We start from the raw sequence: 20,119 nt of genomic DNA on the forward strand, positions 1-20,119 counted from the left end.
ATTAATTAGGGCCCCACCATTTGTGCAATCATGCATGTATCTAGGGTAATGATGTCTATCTCATTCCACCATTCTTCCTATCTCCATGTCCCCTTCCTTCCCCTCCCTTCCTTTTGACCAATCCAAAGTTCCTTCACTCATCCATGCCCCTCCCCATTATGGATTAGCACCCATTTATCAGAGAAAACATTTGGCTTTTGGTTTTTGGGGATTGGCTTACTTGGCTTAGCATGATATTCTCTAACTCCAACCATTTACCTGCAAATGCCATAATTTCATTCTCTTTTATTGCTGAGATTATATATATATATATATATATATATATATATATATATATATATATATATATATCACAGTTTCTTTATCTAATCATCTATTGACGGGCATCTAGGTTGATTCCACAATTTGGCTATTGTGAATTGTGCTGCTATGAACACTGATGTGGCTGCATCACTGTAGTATGCTGTTTTTAAGTCCTTTGAGTATAGACCCAGGAGAGGGATAGCTGGTCAAATGGTGGTTACATTCCAAGTTTTTAAAGGAATCTCCATACTACTTTCCAGATTGGTTGCACCAGTTTTCAGTCCTACCAGCAATGTATGAGTGTGCCTTTTCCCCACATCCTCGCCAAAACTTATTGTTGCTTGTATTCTTGACAACTGCCATTCTGACTGGAGTTAGATGAAATCTTAGAGTAGTTTTGATTTGCATTTCTCTAATTACTAGAGATGTTGAACTTTTTAATATATATTTGAGGATTAATTGTCTATCTTTTTTTGAGAAGTGTCTTTCAGTTCCTTAACACATTTATTGATGGGGTTGATTGGGGTTTTTTTTTTTGGTGTTAAGTTTATTATTGAGTTCTTTGTGTATCCTGGAGATTAGTGCTCTTCTGAATGTGTGTGTGGTAAAAATTTACACCCATACTGTAGGTGCAAATGAGGTGATTGTTTCTTTTGCTGAGAAGAAGCTTTTTAGTTTCAATCCATCCCATTTATTGATGCTTAGTTTTATTTCTTGCACTTTAGGAGTCTTGTTAAGAAAGTCAGAGCCTAATCCAACATGATGAAGATTTGGGCCTACTTTTTCTTCTTTTAGGTGCAGGGTCTCTGGTCTAATTCCTAGATACTCTCCTAGGTGCTGAAGCACATTGGTTTTCCCACTCTCTCATTTTGTTCTCCTCTCTTCCTTCTTTTCTCTGCTTTCTTTAACATCTCCTCTTTTTACCTTGATCCACCTTGAGTTGAGTTTTGTGCATGTAGAGAGATAGGGGGTTAATTTCATTTTGTTATATATGGATTTCCAGTTTTCCCAGCACCATTTGTTAAAGAGGCTATCTTTTCTCCAATGTGTGTTTTGGGCGCCTTTGTCTACTATGAGATAACTGTATTTATGTGGGTTTGTCTCTGTGTCCTCTATTCTTTATCACTGGTCTACATGTCTGTTTTTGTTTACCAACACCATGTCATGTTTGTTACTGTTGTATACTTTAAGGTCTGGTATTGTGATGCCTCCTGCTTTACTCTTCTTGCTAAGTATTGCTTTGGCTATTCTGGGTCTCTTATTTTCTAAATGAATTTTATAATTGCCTTTTCTATTTCTATAGGTGTGATGTTGTGATTTTAATTGTTATTACATTAAATCTGTATAGCACTTTTGGTAGTACCACCACTTTGACAACATTAAATCTGCCTATCCAAGAGCATGGAAGATCTTTCCATCTTCTAAGGTCTTCTTCACTGCTTCCTTTAGTGTTCTGTAGTTTTCCTTGCAGAGGTCTTTCACCTCTTTTGTTAAATTGATTCCCAAGTGTTTTTTTGTTTTTGTTTTTGTTTTTGTTTTGAGGCTCTTGTGAATGGGGTGGTTTTCCTAATTTCTATTCCTGAGGATTCATCAGTGATGTATAGAAATGCATTTGATTTTTGAGTATTGATTTTATATCCTGTTACTTTGCTGAATCATTTATTAAATCTAGAAATTTTATGCTAAAATTTTTTGGATGCTGTAAGTATAGAATCATGTCATTGGCAAATCATGATAGTTTGTTTTTTCATATTAAAATTCCTTTAATTTCTTTGGTCTGTCTAACTGCTCTGTCTAGAGTTTCAAGGACTATGTTAAATAAAAGTGGTGAAACAGGGCATCTCTACCTTGTTCCAGTTTTTAGAGGGAATGCTTCCAGTTTTTTCCATTTAGAATGATATTGGCCTTGGGTTTAGCATGTATGATTTTACAATGTTGAAGTATGTTCCTACTTTTCCTAGTTTTTCTAGTGTTTTGAACATGAAATGGTGCTGTGTTTTGTCAAATTTCTCTGTATCTATTAATATGATTTTAATTTTTAAGTCTATTGATGTGGTAAATTATGCTTATTGACTTCTATATGTTGAATCAACCTTGCATCCCTGGGATGAACCCCACTTGATCATGGTGCACTAGCTTTTCAATAAGTTTCGTATGTGATTTGCCAGAATTTTATTGAGAATGTTTGCATCTATGTTCATCAGGGATATTGGTCTGAAGTTTTCTTTCCTTGATGAGTCTTTGTCTGGTTTTGATATTAGGGTGATACTAGCTTTGTAGAATGAATTTGGAAGGGTTCCCTCCCTTTCTACTTCATGGAAGTATTGGTATTAATTCTTGTCTGAAGGTCTTATAGAATTTGGCTGAGAATCCATCTGGTCTCAGGTTTTTCTTGATTGGTAGGCTTTTGATGGCATCTTCTATTTCCTTGCTTGAAACTAATCTGTTTAAAAATGTATGCTCTCCTTATTCAGTTTGGGCAGATCATATGCCTCCTGAAATTTGTTGGTGTCTTTGGGATTTTCTATTTTATTGGAGTATAGATTTTCAAAATAGTTTCTAATTATCTTCTGTATGAAATTATATTTTTAAAAAATCTTTTACACACATTAGGTTGTGAGGGAGCAAAGAAGCATGTGTTTCATCCATCACATTTAACTAAAAGCCACAGCACTGTGCTCTGTGTGACCTGAGCCTATGCAGGCTGTCTATAAGTGGAGCACTGGGAGGTGCTCTCTCCTAGGTGCTGAAGCACATTGGTTTTCCACTCTTTCTTGTTTTGTTCTCCTCTCTTCCTTTTCTCTGCTTTCTTTAACATCTCCTCTCTTTACCTTAAGAGATTCAATACTTGCAATGTATTGGTCACCTTTAAACTCAGAGAGTTTCTCACTCACACTCACTACAAAATGGGATAGGAGGAAAAGTTGTGCAAGTAGAAATCTGGAAATAAAATACCTATACATTGTGAGTCTGGTTTTAAAAGTAATAAAGGGCCAGGAAAACCTACACTGAGTTGTAAATGAAAACCTGGAAAGAAGTGGAAAGTCAACTGAGAAATGGGAAGGGGACTGATTATCTAGGTCCTTCTTATTAGAGTTGTAAAAACCTCTCTTGGCAGTAATCACTATTCATTTTTGAATGTTTGTTTATTTTTACATTGGAATATATTGGGCTTCCTCCTTAATGTTCCATTTTGACATTTTAAATTTTAATTCCTGCCCCCATATTCATTTTTGCTACCTTGTCATTCCCACCCCCACCCCAGTGGATGCTTTTTGCTCCCATTCCAGTTTTTTTTTCTGTAACTTTTGATTGTGGCCTGCTGATTAACATGACTCTTCTCTCATCATCTATAATACATAGGCTCTGGAAGTGGTTCCTGCTTAAAGACCTGCACAGACTCCCTAGACATCGATTCTCTTCTCCCCAAATACAAGACAAGAGGCAAAACTCTGGGATGATTCTTGACCTTAGGTTCAGGATTAGATGATCACACTTAATTCTTGTGGAGAAAATGATTCTTTTTATATCAAACACACATGTGATTATGCTATGTAATATAATGCAAAATATGCATGCTTGAAGACATTGTTCACATCTTCTACTAAGCTCCCAGATCAAGACAATTTTCACCTATCTTTACCTTAGGTGTAGGTTGGTGAAAAAAACACACACACACATTTATCACATCTACACTGATAAATGTAAAGTCGTAGCTAGAAATAATATATAATTTGAAAATTCAGAGTAAGAAACAAAAAAAAATTCTCCATGTGGTAGCTGATATAGGAGCTAGTTCTACCTTTATAAGTATGGAAAGAAACAATATAATACAGTGAATGGCTAATTATTAATTTTAAATAGTCTTTAGAAGAGAAAGAAAACATTTGACATTAGAAATAATAAGGTTGTGATGTGAAGGTGTGGAGAAGAGTTAATTAGTAGATTAGGGGAAAATTAGAAGAGAGAGAGTAAAAGGAAGTGGGAAAAGCTGGATGGATTTCACCATGACTTCTCTGGGTTGAAAGGGAATCTGGGATGGAAATTAATTACCAAATACTTCATGTGTACCTGTAAAAATATTATAGAGCTCTTCTAACTTTTTATATTTGATTTCATACTCTTCTTCTGCTTCCTGAAGTTGTGGAATATATTCAATTAGTTCTTCTTGTTTCTCTTTGTGAATTTGTACTTCGTGAACATATAATTCCTTTAAAGAAAATAAAGCTGGTTGAGAAGTGTGATTTTGGAGAATTTACCAACAATTTAGAATTCTATTTTCTAACCTGAGGTTCCCAGAACAGTGTCTGGTATATAGTAGGTAGTCAATAAATATTTGTAATCTCGCCACTGACTCCTTCGAAATCTAGTTAAGGATATTAGATTTAATTGCCTCTCCAAAGATCCTTCAGTTATTAATCTTTACTGATACATTTCTATTGCTATGTTATGCACAACCAAAAATATAATTGAGAAAAAATTTCCTTTGATCATATTTCATAAAAAAGGGCATCAAAATAATAAACAAATTCTAAGGAATAGGCATGTAAGTAAAATTTGGGAAGAGGATTATAAATAATTGGATATAATATTGCAACAAATAGAAAAAAGTACCCAAAGCAAAACATAAAGATGCCTGCTTACTTAATCAAAAGTTTTATTTAGTTTCAAATGCATTAATAGTTGGGTTTCTTTTAGCAAATTAGAGAGGGTGGGTATTTGGACATCCTTTTGATGGAGAAGCTTGGCTGCACTTTAACTAATACATTGATGTGCTGATCTGTTATGTCCCCTCCCAAATTGCCATGAGAATCCTTATGAATAAATGGAGAAAGATGAAAAGGCATATAAGAAAATAAAACATCATAATTTAAGAATAATGTGAAAATGGGAATAAATTTCTCCAAACTGCAATATTGAGATATTGAGCAGGTAAAGAAACTCAATCTACCATTTATACTACATTCTCTAAAAAATAAAAAAGGATAGCCTGGGGTTATAAGTGGATATGTTAGTGTATTCATTCATTCCCATCCCATCACACGGTTTGGGTTGCCAATGCTGCCCTGACCAGGTTGATTTAATGCCTTGAGTGATGGTGTGGGGTCCTAAGTGCAGTGCGTTTAAGACAAGTTAAGTTGTTGCTCGTCTATGGGCTCAGGTTGTTGGAGTAGGGCCGCCAATCAAGTCCACACCTTCTTTAATTCCTTCCTCAGTGTGTCTGATTTCTGAGCCACATGCATATTTAGTTCAGTGAAGATGAGCTCCAGCTTCTGCTGAGTCCCAATCTCAAGAAGTTGGAGGCATGGAAGAGAAAAAAAAAAAAAGAAAAAAAAAAAACATGCAGGCTCCTGTTCAAGCTCATGGGTTCCAACGCATTTTGCAAGTCTCAGTTTGTCTTGCTCCTCAAGTGCCTGCCTGCTGACTTCAGGCTTGAGTACCCAGGTGTAAAGCTGACAGCCTGTGGAAATTCTGTAGCCAGCAAACTTTATTGCAGAAGATCAAATCCTATAATAAATCACTTATCTAGAAGCTCTGCTTCTCTGATCAGACCCTGTCTGATGTGTGGGACCCAGTAGATCCAATGGTACTCAGCATGGCAGGCAAGATCACAATATGCACATAACTGGTGAAGGTTCTGATAGAATTAAAGTGGAGGCCCCTGACCTATGGAAGAGTCAGTCACCATACTGCCTGGGAAACACTACCTCTAAATTTATATAAGTTTATATTATAACCAAGCAATTAATGTTCAGGACTGATTTCCTTAGAACTTATGGATCAGAGACCCAAAGAGTAGGAGGACTTCTCGCTCTTAAACCTAGTGGTTTTGCTTTCCTTCCTTGTGACTTTAGGCTCTGTTGGTTTAGAGAGGTTACTGCTGAAGAGAAGAATGATCCCATTAAGGGCGAGGGAACCAATAATGATTCCATAAATCAAACCCTGAGATTACTTTCCTTCCATTTGGGGCTTTTAATGCGACTGGACCAAAGACAGAAATGGTATTACATTGCATCCAAGGTTATTGATGTTGACTGTCAAGGGAAATATGTGTGCTATATAGTAATGGCACAAAAGCTGTCATCAGTCCTTGCCTTGCGTAAATGAGGCATGAAAGGACACAGCCCTGTAGTGGAACATGGTCTGGCAGAGTGCAAGCTGGAGGTATCTTTGTAGTAGTTTTGCAGTTGATTGTCTTGTGTTTTGTAACCTGCCAATATTTCCACTTGCAAAGTCTTATACTTCTCTTTTACTTATTTTGCCTAATTGCATTGTATAAACTTGAGTACAATATTAAATAAGGTCCTTATTCCTTATTTGTGTTTCTATGGGAATTTTCTCCACTGTTTTACTATTAAGTATGGTGGTAAATTCTTAGCATTTATCATAAAAAAATATGGCAGGTCTTGAGGTATAGCTCAGTAGTAGAGCTTAACATGCATATGTTCAACCCCTAGCACCAAAACCAAAACAAACAAACAAACAAACAAAAATATGAGATACAGACAGCTTCTTATCATCTCTTCTGTAACCTTTTTTTAAGCTACCTTTGTTTCACACTTGGGTTACTGCTTAACTTCCCAGTTGGTCTTCCTATATCCACTTTTGCTTTCCAAAATTCTACTTAATTTGGCAGCTAGAGAGATCCTATTTTTTATTTTTTATTTTTTTATTGTTGGTTGTTCAAAACATTACATAGTTCTTGACATATCATATTTCACACTTTGATTCAAGTGGGTTATGAAGTCCCATTTTTACCCCAAATACAGATTGCAGAATCACATCAGTTACACTTCCATTGATTTACATATTGCCATACTAGTGTCTGTTGTATTCTGCTGCCTTTCCTATCCTCTACTATCCCCCCTCCCCTCCCTTCCCCCCCTCGTCTCTCTCTACCCCCTCTACTGTAATTCATTTCTCCCCCTTGTATTATTTTTCCCTTTCCCCTCACTTCCTCTTGTATGTAATTTTATATACCCCTGAGGGTCTCCTTCCATTTCCATGCAATTTCCCTTCTCTCTCCCTTTCCCTCCCACCTCTCATGTTTAATGTTTATGTTTAATGTTAATCTTCTTCTCATGCTCTTCGTCCCTACTCTGTTCTTAGTTACTCTCCTTATATCAAAGAAGACATTTGGCATTTATTTTTTAGGGATTGGCTGGCTTCACTTAGCATAATCTGCTCTAATGCCATCCATTTCCCTCCAAATTCTATGATTTTGTCATTTTTTAATGCAGAGTAATACTCCATTGTGTATAAATGCCACATTTTTTTTATCCATTCATCTATTGAAGGGCATCTAGGTTGGTTCCACAGTCTTGCTATTGTGAATTGTGCTGCTATGAACATCGATGTAGCAGTGTCCCTGTGGCATGCTCTTTTTAGGTCTTTAGGGAATAGACCAAGAAGGGCAATAGCTGGGTCAAATGGTGGTTCCATTCCCAGCTTTCCAAGAAATCTCCATACTGCTTTGCAAATTGGCTGCACCAATTTGCAGTCCCACCAACAATGAACAAGTGTACCCTTTTCCCCACATCCTCGCCAGCACTTGTTGTTGTTTCACTTCCTAATGGCTGCCAATCTTACTGGAGTGAGATGGTATCTTAGGGTGGTTTTGATTTGCATTTCTCTGACTGCTAGAGATGGTGAGCATTTTTTCATGTACTTGTTGATTGATTGTATATCCTCCTCTGAGAAGTGTCTGTTCAGGTCCTTGGCCCATTTGTTGATTGGGTTATTTGTTATCTTATTGTCTAATTTTTTGAGTTCTTTGTATACTCTGGATATTAGGGCACTATCTGAAGTGTGAGGAGTAAAGATTTGTTCCCAGGATGTAGGCTCCCTATTTACCTCTCTTATTGTTTCTCTGGCTGAGAAAAAAACTTTTTAGTTTGAGTAAGTCCCATTTGTTGATTATAGTTATTAACTCTTGTGCTATGGGTGTCCTATTGAGAAATTTGGAGCCCGACCCCACAGTATGTAGATCGTGGCCAACTTTTTCTTCTATCAGACGCCGTGTCTCTGATTTGATATCAAGCTCCTTGATCCATTTTGAGTTAACTTTTGTGCATGGCGAGAGAAAGGGATTCAGTTTCATTTTGATGCATATGGATTTCCGGTTTTCCCAGCACCATTTGTTGAAGATGCTATCCTTCCTCCATTGCATGCTTTTAGCCCCTTTATCAAATATAAGATAGTTGTAGTTTTGTGGATTGGTTTCTGTGTCCTCTATTCTGTACCATTGGTCCACCCGCCTGTTTTGGTACCAGTACCATGATGTTTTTGTTACTATTGCTCTGTAGTATAGTTTGAAGTCTGGTATCGGTATACCGCCTGATTCACACTTCCTGCTTAACATTGTTTTTGCTATTGTGGGTCTTTTATTTTTCCATATGAATTTCATGATTGCTTTCTCTATTTCTACAAGAAATGCCGTTGGGATTTTGATTGGCATTGCATTAAACCTATAGAGAACTTTTGGTAATATCGCCATTTTGATGATGTTAGTTCTGCCTATCCACGAACAGGGTATATTTTTCCATCTTCAAGATCTTCTTCTATTTCTCTCTTTAGGGTTCTGTAGTTTTCATTGTATAGGTCTTTCACCTCTTTTGTTAGGTTGATTCCCAAGTATTTTATTTTTTTTGAGGATATTGTGAATGGAGTGTTTTTCCTCATTTCCATTTCAGAAGATTTGTCGCTGATATACAGGAATGCCTTTGATTTATGCGTGTTGATTTTATATCCTGCCACTTTGCTAAATTAATTTATTAGCTCTAATAGTTTCTTTGTAGGCCCTTTTGGGTCTGCTAGGTATAGAATCATGTCATCTGCAAATAGTGATAATTTAAGTTCTTCTTTTCCTATTTTTATGCCTTTAATTTCTTTCGTCTGTCTAATTGCTCTGGCCAGTGTTTCGAGGACTATGTTGAACAGAAGTGGTGAGAGAGGGCATCCCTGTCTTGTTCCAGATTTTAGAGGGAATGCCTTCAATTTTCCTCCATTCAGAATGATGCTAGCCTGAGGCTTAGCATAGATTGCTTTTACAATGTTGAGGTATGTTCCTGTTATCCCTAGTTTTTCTAGAGTTTTGAACATAAAGGGATGCTGTACTTTGTCAAATGCTTTCTCTGCATCTATCGAGATGATCATATGGTTCTTATCTTTAAGTCTATTGATGTGGTGAATAACATTTATTGATTTCCGTATATTGAACCAGCCTTGCATCCCAGGGATGAATCCTACTTGATCATGGTGCACAATTTTTTTGATATGTTTTTGAATCCGATTTGCCAGAATTTTATTGAGGATTTTTGCATCTATGTTCATTAGAGATATTGGTCTGTAGTTTTCTTTCTTTGAAGTGTCTTTGTCTGGTTTAGGAATCTTGGTGATGTTGGCCTCGTAGAATGAATTTGGAAGTTCTCCCTCTTTTTCTATTTCCTGAAATAGCTTGAAAAGTATTGGTATTAGTTCCTCTTTAAAGGTTTTGTAAAACTCTTCTGTATACCCATCCGGTCCTGGGCTTTTCTTAGTTGGTAGTCTTTTAATGGTTTCTTCTATTTCCTCAATTGATATTGGTCTGTTTAGGTTGTCTATATCCTCCTGTCTCAATCTGGGCATATCATATGATTTAAGAAATTTATCGATGCCTTCACTATCTTCTATTTTATTGGAGTATAAGGATTCGAAATAATTTCTGATTATCTTCTGTATTTCTGAAGTGTCTGTTGTGATGTTGCCTTTTTCATCCCGTATGCTAGTAATTTGAGTTTTCTCTCTTCTTCTCTTTGTTAGCAAGGCTAAGGGTCTGTCGATTTTATTTATTTTTTCAAAGAACCAAATTTTAGTTTTGTCAATTTTTTCAATTGTTTCTTTTGTTTCGATTTCATTAATTTCAGCTCTAATTTTAATTATTTCTTGCCTTCTACTTCTTTTGCTTTTGTTTTGCTCTTCTTTTTCTAAGATTTTGAGATGAAGTATGAGATCATTTATTTGTTGGTTTTTTCTTTTTTTAAGGAATGAACTCCATGCAATGAATTTTCCTCTTAGAACTGCTTTCAATGTGTCCCATAGATTCCGATATGTTGTATCTGTGTTTTCATTTATCTCTAAGAATTTTTAATTTCCTCCTTGATGTCTTCTATAACCCATTGATCATTCAGTAACCTATTGTTCATTCACCAAGTGATGCATGATTTTCCTTCCTTCTTTTATCATTGATTTTCAGTTTCATTCCATTATGATCAGATAAGATGCATGGTATTATCTCTACTCCTTTATATTGTTTAAGAGTTGCCCTGTGACATAATATATGATCTATTTTTGAGAAGGATCCATGTGCTGCTGAGAAAAAAGTGTAACTGCTTGATGTTGGGTGGTATATTCTATATATGTCCATTAAGTCTAGGTTATTAATTGTGTTATTGAGTTCTATAGTTTCCTTATTCAACTTTTGTTTGGAAGATCTGTCCAGTGGTGAGAGAGGTGTGTTGAAGTCTCCCATGATTATTGTATGGTGGTCTATTAGACTCTTGAACTTGAGAAGAGTTTGCTTGATGAACATAGCTGCACCATTGTTTGGGGCATATATATTTATGATTGTTATGTCTTGTTGGTGTATGGTTCCCTTGAGCAGTATGTAGTGTCCCTTTTTATCCCTTTTGATTAACTTTGGCTTGAAATCTATTTTATTTGATATGAGTTTCCGAAGTCCATATGAGTGATATGATTTTTCCCAACCTTTCACCTGCAGTCTATGTATATCTTTTCCTATCAAATGCGTCTCCTGTAGGTAGCATATTGTTTGGTCTTGTTTTGTGATCCATTCTACTAGCCTGTGTCTCTTAATTGGTGAGTTTAAGCCATTAACATTTAGGGTTATTATTGAGATATGGTTTGTTCTTCCAGCCATATTTGTTTATTTATGTTACTAAACATGGTTTGTTTTCCTCTTTGATTAGTTTCCCCCCTTTACTGTCCTACCTCCCACTGTTGGTTTTCATTGTTATTTTCCATTTCCTCTTCCTGTAATGTTTTGCCAAGGATGTTTTGAAGAGATGGTTTTCTAGCTGCAAATTCTTTTAACTTTTGTTTATTGTGGAAGGTTTTAATTTCATCTTCCATCCTGAAGCTTAATTTCGCTGGATACACGATTCTTGGTTGGAACCCATTTTCTTTCAGTGTTTGAAATATGTTATTCCAGGATCGTCTAGCTTTCAGAGTCTGTGTTGAAAGATCAGCAGTTATCCTGATTGGTTTACCCCTAAATGTAATCTGCTTCCTTTCTCTTGTAGCTTTTAAAATTCTCTCCTTATTCTGTATGCTGGGCATCTTCATTATAATGTGACTAGGTGTGGATCTCTTATGATTTTGCACATTCAGCATCCTGTAGGCTTCTAGGATTTGGGATTCTGTCTCATTCTTCAAGTCTGCGAAGTTTTCTCGTATTATTTCATTGAATAGATTGCTCATTCCTTTGGTTTGGAGCTCTATACCTTCCTGTATCCCAATGACTCTTAAGTTTGGTCTCTTTATGTTATCACATATTTCTTGGATGTTCTGTTCATGGTTCCTTAACAGTCTTGCTGAGCTGTCTATGTTCTTTTCAAGTTGAAATACTTTGTCTTCATTGTCTGATGTTCTATCTTCTAAGTGTTCTACTCTGCTGGTAGTATTCTCAATTGAGTTTTTAAGTTGGTTTATTGCTTCCTGCATTTCTAGGATTTCTGTTTGTTTGTTTTTTATTACCTCTATCTCCCTGTATAGTTGATCTTTTGCTTCTTGGATTTGTTTATGTAATTCATTGTCAAAGTGATCTTTCATTGTCTGATTTTGCTGTCTAATGTCTTCCTTGAGACTCCAGATCATCTGAAGCATGTATATCCTGAATTCTTTATTTGACATTCCATCTGCTGCAGCTATTACCTCTTCTAAAGTTGAGTTGACCTGCATTGCTTGTGGTCCTTTCTTTCCTTGTCTCTTCATACTGCTCGCGTTTCTTTCTGCTTGGTGAAACTGTTGTGTTTTTGAAATTTTCCCCTATATATTTATATTGCTCTTGTATAGTTGAAAAGTCTCCCTTGCAGGGCAGGCAGCGGCTGTGCTCCTCCTCCAGTTGGTGTGACGTGTCTACCATGCCTGTGGACCCCTGGGCCTGTTCTGGTGGTCGGTCACAGGTCTGCCTACCTTGCAGGCGCGGGCGGCGGCTCTGCTCTGTGTCTACCACGCCGGCGGGCCGCTGGGCCTGTTCAGGGTGCGGGCAGCGGCTCTGCTCTGCCCCTACTCCAATTGGGGTGATGTGACTACCACGCCGGCGGGTTGCTGGGCCTGTTCTGGGCATGGGCGGCGGCTCTGCTCTACCCCTACTCCAATTGGTGTGACGTGACTTCCACGCCAGCGGGTCGCTGGGCCTGTTCCGGGCGTGGGCGGCGGCTCTGCTCTACCCCTACTCCAATTGGGGTGACATGTCTACCATGCCGGCAGGCCGCTGGGCTTGTTCTTCCGATCAGTCGCAGTTCTGCCTACCTTGTGGGCACGGGCGGCGGCTCTGCTCTGCCCCTAGTCCAAATGGGGTGACGTGTCTGCCGCACCGGCAGGCCACTGGGCCTGTTCCGCCGGTCGGTTGCAGGTCTGCCTACCTTGCGGGTTCGGGCAGCGGCTCTGCTCGGCCCCTACTGCAGTTGGGGTGAGGTGATACCACGCCGGCGGGTCGCTAGGCCTGTTCCGGGCGCGGGCAGCGGCTCTGCTCTGCCCCTACTCCAATTGGTGTGACGTGTCTACCACGCCGGCAGGCCGCTGGGCCTGTTCCGCTGATTGGTTGCAGGTCTGCCTACCTTGTGGGCTCGGGCGGCGGCTCTACTCAGTCCCTACTGTAATTGGGGTGAAGTGATACCATGCCGGCGGGTCGCTGGGGCTGTTCCAGGCACGGGCGGCGGCTCTGCTCTGCCCCTCTGGCCTCCACAGTATTCAGCAGGATCCAGACCGAGAAGCAGTTTCCGCGGGTTCTTTAGCCCTGGGCCAGAGCAGTTCCGGGAGCCAGAATTCGGCCGCTCCGGGCTCGGTGTATGTTCTGATAGGAGCAGGCTCCAAGAAGAAGTTTCCGCGGGTTCTTTAGCACTGAGCCTGAGTAATTTGTCTGCGAGTCGCAGGCGAATGGCAGCCTGAAATTACCTGTTCTATAGTTGAATGAGCTGCGATCAGTCGAAAACAGGGATGATGACGTCAGCTCTCCAAGATGGTGGCCGCTGGCCTCCTCTGTGGTCTGACCGGTGTGGAGAACTGAACTGGACCGCTTCCTTCCCCGTCTCAAAACCAGAATTCAGCACTGTGTACAGTGATTGCACAGCTGGCAGGAGCCCACAGAATCCGCAGCGCTGTATCTTTGTGTTGCTATCTCGTTGCTTCCCAGCGCATGCCGCAGATTCTAGCCGCGGGACGATTTGCTGAATAAGCAGCGTGACCCTCCGTGCGGACAAATCGCTCATGTTTGAGCCCCTGTAGCTGATCCTCGTGCGATGAAAATCCTTCCACTAGGTTTTGGAGCACCCCAGTTTTGCTAGAAATTCCTAACAAGATAGTTTTTAGCTGTTCTAACTCATCATTCTCCCGAATAGTGACGCGGTACATGGGGGTGATGCACTCCCTTCGCTGCCATCTTCCCTTGATCCCCTATTTTTTAAAAGTTGTAATATTTTAACCCTCTACTCAGTACCTTCCAGTGGCTTCCCAGTTCAGCAAAGCAAAGGATAAAGATCTTGCAAAGGCCTATAGGGATGTGGTAGATAGGGGCTGCTCCACCTGGATCCTCCCTCAAGGGATGAATTGTTGCTCTGTTGTGAGAAGTGTGGTTAACTGACACCCCCAGCGCTTGGCTCCTTCACCTCACCTCTCTAGCCAATGTCCTGCTCTTTCAGGTACAGCTCCCAACTATGAACGAGCAAGAGGTTTTATATGGTTTAGATCTGGACTGTCCTTCAAAGTCTCATGTGTTCAGAGGTGGGACTTTGAGGAATGATGGAATCATGAAGGCTCTGCCTTCACCAGTGGATTAACCCATTTATGGCTGAATGAATTACTGGGAGGAGGTCAACACTTGTAGGCAGGTGGGACCTGTTCAGAGGAAGTGGGTCACCAACAACGTGTCCTGGGAGGGTTTATCTCCCTCCTCTCTCTCAGCTTCCCTGATGCCATGAGCTGAGAACTTTTCCTTTACCAGGCCCTTCCACCCTGATGTTCTGCCTCACCTTAGGTCCAGAGCAGTGGAACTGAATTACCATGGACCAAAACCTCTGAAACCATGAACAAAAATCAACTTTTCCTCCTCCAAGTTGTTTGTGTCAGATATTTTGACCATAGCCACCAAAACCTGACTAATGCAGATGTCATGCAAGGGAGGGCTCTTCACCTGGGCAGTCCTCTATTGGAACCACTCTCCCTCTCTCAAGTTTGTCAAGTTACACAGATATTACTCCCTAATAAATCTTCACACTCCTGATTCTATTTAGCATTTGCTTCTGGCAGATGACTCCCCACCATGGTTGGCATTCCCCTCTGACCCAGAGATGCCACCCCCTCGTTACTCCTCTGATAGGATGGCCCTGCCTCAGGGCCTCTGTGTTTAGCATGCCTTCTGCTTATAGCCATGTCCTGCAGATACCTGCCAGGCACGCTGCCTCATCCACCTCTAGGGCGGAGCTCTTCCCTGACTACCCTATTGGCAATGGCAGACAGACTGTAGGCCCTGTCCCACTTCCTTGCTTAATTTTATTTGAAACATTAATCAGCATCCCCTATACTCGTTCCATTTGTCATTTATTTCCAGCCTCATGTCACTAGAATTTGAGTTCCACAAGGGTAGAGCTTTTATCTATTTTTTTAATACCCTGAAGAAAAACAGGCTCCCAGAACGTGTGGTAAGCAGTTGAGGAATGCTTTCCACCCTGACTCTTCTTCCTTCTATTTCTTCCACTTTACTACAACCGTGTAGTAATCTGAGCAATGGTTTCTTTCTTTTGTTTGTTCTCTGAGTGAAGCCAGTTTCCATTTTACTTCTTCTAACTTTCTGGTCATCATCTGCAAACATTTCTTCTCTGGGTTCCTATAATTTCATATTGATGATCTGCCTTTGCACCTCTATTAAGCTAATTTTTTAAAAATCCACAGAGAAATGTGTGATCGCAATTTTCATCTGTTCCATGGTACCAGTTTTCTGAAGTGCTATTCATTTGTTGGAAAGTTTTGTTCCCCTTTTCACTTGCTTTTCCCATACTATTTTTGAAAGGAAGATGTGTCTTCTTTGGTTTTTTTGGATTACTTACATCAGAAAGAACTGACTATTGTTGGGCAAGTTATCTGAAAGGGTTTCCATATTGTGTGGCAGGATGGGGGTAGATGGGGTAAGCAGAATTGAAATAGAGTAAAATTCTAAACTTTGAATTTTAAGGGCTTTCCTACTACTTTGCTACATGGTAAGAAACTGTTTTCTTCAAATAAAGTCCTTGTTTGATGTAATGAAAGCCTGGCCTTCCTCTTCAAACCTAATCAAGTTCAGGAAGACTTTTGGTAGGGATTTAGCTTGATTGCCCTGGTAAACCGGGCCAATTTTCTACATATATTTTCCCAGAATACTATAAATAAACAAAACCATTAGAGTGGTACATGGAACTTTATGACCTATTGGATGCTGGTGTCTTCATTACCAGAGATAAACCAGCCTGAGATAAACTAGGTACATTCCAACTTGGATGAAAATCACTTTTATCCTGACCATTTTATATACCCTTCCTTCTGGCCCAAATCATGGGAATCCTATGGTCTTTTTGCCACCTAAGACTAGCTTCTGACAGTAAGTCCCCAATAAATTGCACTCCATGGAACCTTGGATCTGTCTGCCTCTTTCTTCAGTCTCATAGCACTTTGGGGTCGATTCTCCTACTCTGTTGACTGGGTTTTCTAGAACATTCCTACTACCATTCTTGCCTTCTACCAGTGACTGCCTCTAAGAATCATGCCCTCACCTTTGAAGGTAGTGTCATCTTGAAAAGATATAATTTTGTTGTGTTCTGCAGATCTGCAACCTCTGGGTTCCTGGATACTTTCAATACCTGCTCTACCTACGTCCCCCGGAATTCATGCCCTACTTCGATCCAGGTTGGCTTTTGGAAGTTTCTAAGTCATTGTGGTGACCTCTTTACTCTCCCCAGTTTCCCTGCCACCTTTCTTCCTTCAGGGCTCTGCCAGTCTCCAGGGATGTTGCCAGCAGCTCTGCATTATTTGAAGTGTATGATTTTTTTTTAACCAGAAAAATATTTCTCATTTCTCTATTTCTATTTCTTTTTCAGGAAAAGAAGAAGAAAGATTCAGAGTGAAATTGTAGTCTTGTTCATACTGGAAGATTTATTTTACATTTAACTGATTAGAAGAGCATGTAATACTATCCCCCCCCCCGACATCCGAAATTGTGAAACATAAAGTGAAAATTACCTCATACTTCTTTAACTCCACAATTAACAGTTTTTCTTTTAAAGTAAATTCCTCCTCCTCCTCTTGTAATTCTGTTGAAAGTTTTTCGATCTGTACCACAAATTCATCGATTTCATTTCTTCTAACAAGGGTCTAATTACAGAAAATTGAAGACTTGTCATTTCTTCTGTGGTGATCAGTCTTACATTTTTCAAACAGCCTTCCTCACATGAGGCTTGTCTGTGATTTCAAGTTATATGATGCCTCAGTAACCCTCTAGAAATTAAGCTCTTCACCAAATGATATCTATAAAATGGCACCAGGATGGGAGGGGTGGGGGATGGTGTGTGGACAGAAGGCAAACCTGGGAGCTAATCAAGGATGTTCAGTCTCACATTTTAAGAGAGAGCTCCCTTAATAAGTTTCTGGTTACATGCTTCAAAAGCAAATTCTGGAGACAATTGCTGCTCCATTGCTAAATCCTTCTAGTTAATATGCAGGAAATGGAAACATTTCTGAAAAAAGTTAAATAATACACTATGATATAAGTAGAAGGAAAATACCTTTTAATAACATAAGGTTTAATCAAATATTGAAGGAGCATCACTGATATATACGTAAGGAACTACAGTAATTCTAAGCACCTCAGGTTCCCTTACCTCTTCAAGCAATTCAGTTCGTCTCTTTTCCGAATGTTCAATGTTTTCTATAGTTTGATTTATTTCATTCTTTATGTTAGTTACCCAACGATTATGTTTTTTTCTTAAACATAATATTTTCCACTGATTTAAAATACTAGGGATTAGAATAAAAATACTGATAATTAAATTGACCCAGCAGTTTACCAAAAAGCAGTAAGAATTCAAAGCAAAACAAATCCTACTGTGATTTTACATCATCGCTCCTAGCATCAGTGATGTAGATTGCACAAGAGAACCCATTGTCCCATCACCCCAGATATGAACTACCTATAGAAACTTAAATAGCAGATAATTTAATCATATAATATGGAATAACAACAAGAATATGATTATATTATAATGTAATAATTATATTAATACAATAAATACAAGCTCTAGATTTCCAACCAATTTTAATGTGCCTGTACCAATTTTGTTAAACTATGTGCAGAATTAAAAACTTGCAGCTTGATTAGTTAACTGAAATAATAAGATAAAACATCAACTATCTCAATGCTCTCTCTGCAAGTTGCTTCCCAGTAAGAAGTTGTATCTGTGTATCCAATAAAACAGTGGACAATACATAATACACTATGACTACTTGCCTCTTTGAGGTGGAAGATGAAATGTTTGCTTGCCTCTTTGAGGCGGAAGATGAAATGCTAAGGATCAGGTAAAGAAAGAAAAATTGCTGGCAGAAATAGTAATGGAATTATCTAAACTACCCAAAGTACTAATAAGAGACATTAAGCTTCTGGGTTCTCAAATTTTTCTCTCCACCACATCATAAAACAGGTACATATTTGAAGAATGGCAAAAATACACAACTGGAGTCTTATAAATAACTTTGATAACAGTAACAACAATATTAATAAAACACAGCCAAGTAATAGCAGGTACATTGACTTAAATATTTTACACAAATCACCTCATTGACATTTGTAACAGTGTTATAAGATGGGGACTACTACCATTCACACTTTACAAGGGTGAAAGTAAAGAGAATGTATTAAGTTACTAATCCTTGATCAGAGATAGTAGGGTACAGCAGCAAAGTAGTCCCTGTGCAGAGCCTTTAGTCTTAACCACTCTCCTTTATTTCCCCTGGAATCACCTCCTATTGGTTCACACAGAATCCTGGATGGGCAACAGGCATTGCACAAATATAAGCACGTTTATTCTTTGCTGACTCCACTCCAATGAATTGAAAAACTTTTATTCTGTTCAACACCAAAAAAATCAAGCTAAGAAACTTCTAGATCTGAAAGAACTCATACACAATTTAGTTTAGGAAAATCATGTCCTTATTCTCTAGATAACACCTACCACTCACAACATAAATGATGACTTATATTTATTTATTTTTACCATCTCTGAGTTTCTCTTTCCAGGTTTTCATTCAGAATTTTTATTTGCTTTCTATATGTTTCATGTATTGATCTAAAAACAAACAAATGTTATATTATTTCATTTATTGTAGCTGTTAGAGTATGTAAGAAACTCTTTATGTATAATTTTTATGCTCCATAAGGCTACAGTCTAGTTGGAAGACATAGAAAATTTTGTGAAGCAATGAAGGTCTTAATGGCACAGTTATAGAAGACTAATTATTGGAAGCCGCCCAGCGCCAGCCAAGCCCGGCCCCGCCCGTGTGCTACTCCAGAGGAAGCCCATCAACCCTTAAAACCCATCAAAGGGGGTGTGGCTACCAGCACGGTTCTGCGGCTGATCCAGGTACCCAGTTTCCAACTCCCCCACCCTTAGCTGCAATAACTCAAAATATTTCCCACAAGCTTTTGGGGGTTGTAGCTATCAACGCAAAACAACAACTGTACAGGCACCTGGTTTCTACCTCAGAGACTAGAGTAGGGAAGATACAGGTGGAAGCTCATTTCCTTTCACACTGGCTATACCCACCACCCTGAATACAGAGGCTCAAGCTAGGAATAGACAACGCCACCTACTAGAAGCAAGGAAAACAGTATTCTGAGAGACTTTTTTTTCTCTTTCTTTCTCTCTTTTCTTCTCTCTCTTCCACAACTTCAACATATGTGAAACCAAGAACTGTGCATGAACAACCAAATTACCAAAGTAATATAATATAGAGGAATTGCATATACCCCATCTTCCCCCCATTTATTTCATTATTTCTATCTTACTTTCCTTTTCCTTCTCCCTTATTTCTTTTTTCTTCCTTGTTATTTTTTTCCTTTTTTTCATTCATATTCTCTCTATCCCACTTTCAATCTCCTAACTTTTGCTATCTATACATAGGGTAACTATCTAAATACAGAAGGTTGAGTCTATACATTCTTCCATAAATTACCAGTCTATTGGTTAGAGTTCTCCAAAGGTGCTAAGTTAGTTTAACCTCATACCCTCACTCCTTTGCCTCTAAGTATAACATACTTCGTCTGAAATTAAGTTTTCTATATGCCACCAGATATGGTATGCCTTTTATGAAACTAATGAATATATTCTTAAGTAATAATTAAAACCAATATCTACAGACTTAGAATCTAACTATAAATGTATTAATAATGAAAACTTGTGCTTAGATGATGTACTGTTGATATTGGGAACTGTTAACATTGTCTTTCTCCGCAAAAGAGGGATTTTGGAGCTATACAAGAAGAATACAAATATATAAGGGGAAAAACATTAACACA

The 20,119-nt window shown here is 38.8% G+C and overlaps 1 protein-coding gene across 1 annotated transcript in view; it reads right to left on the minus strand.

The window, feature by feature from the left end:
* CCDC175 (coiled-coil domain containing 175) overlaps positions 1-20,119 on the minus strand; it is a gene marked incomplete at both ends in the record, with an annotated part of 75,086 nt that overhangs the window by 17,945 nt on the left and 37,022 nt on the right. Inside the window, 4 exons of the mRNA XM_081291390.1 lie at positions 4,375-4,513; positions 16,792-16,923; positions 17,430-17,565; positions 18,819-18,890. Of these exons, the coding sequence (XP_081147516.1) occupies positions 4,375-4,513; positions 16,792-16,923; positions 17,430-17,565; positions 18,819-18,890 (479 nt within the window). The remainder of the gene's footprint in view (positions 1-4,374; positions 4,514-16,791; positions 16,924-17,429; positions 17,566-18,818; positions 18,891-20,119) is intronic.

The sequence above is a fragment of the Spermophilus citellus genome (genome assembly GCF_964194105.1).
Source record: "Spermophilus citellus genome assembly, chromosome: 4".
Classification (NCBI taxonomy): Eukaryota; Metazoa; Chordata; class Mammalia; order Rodentia; family Sciuridae; genus Spermophilus; species Spermophilus citellus.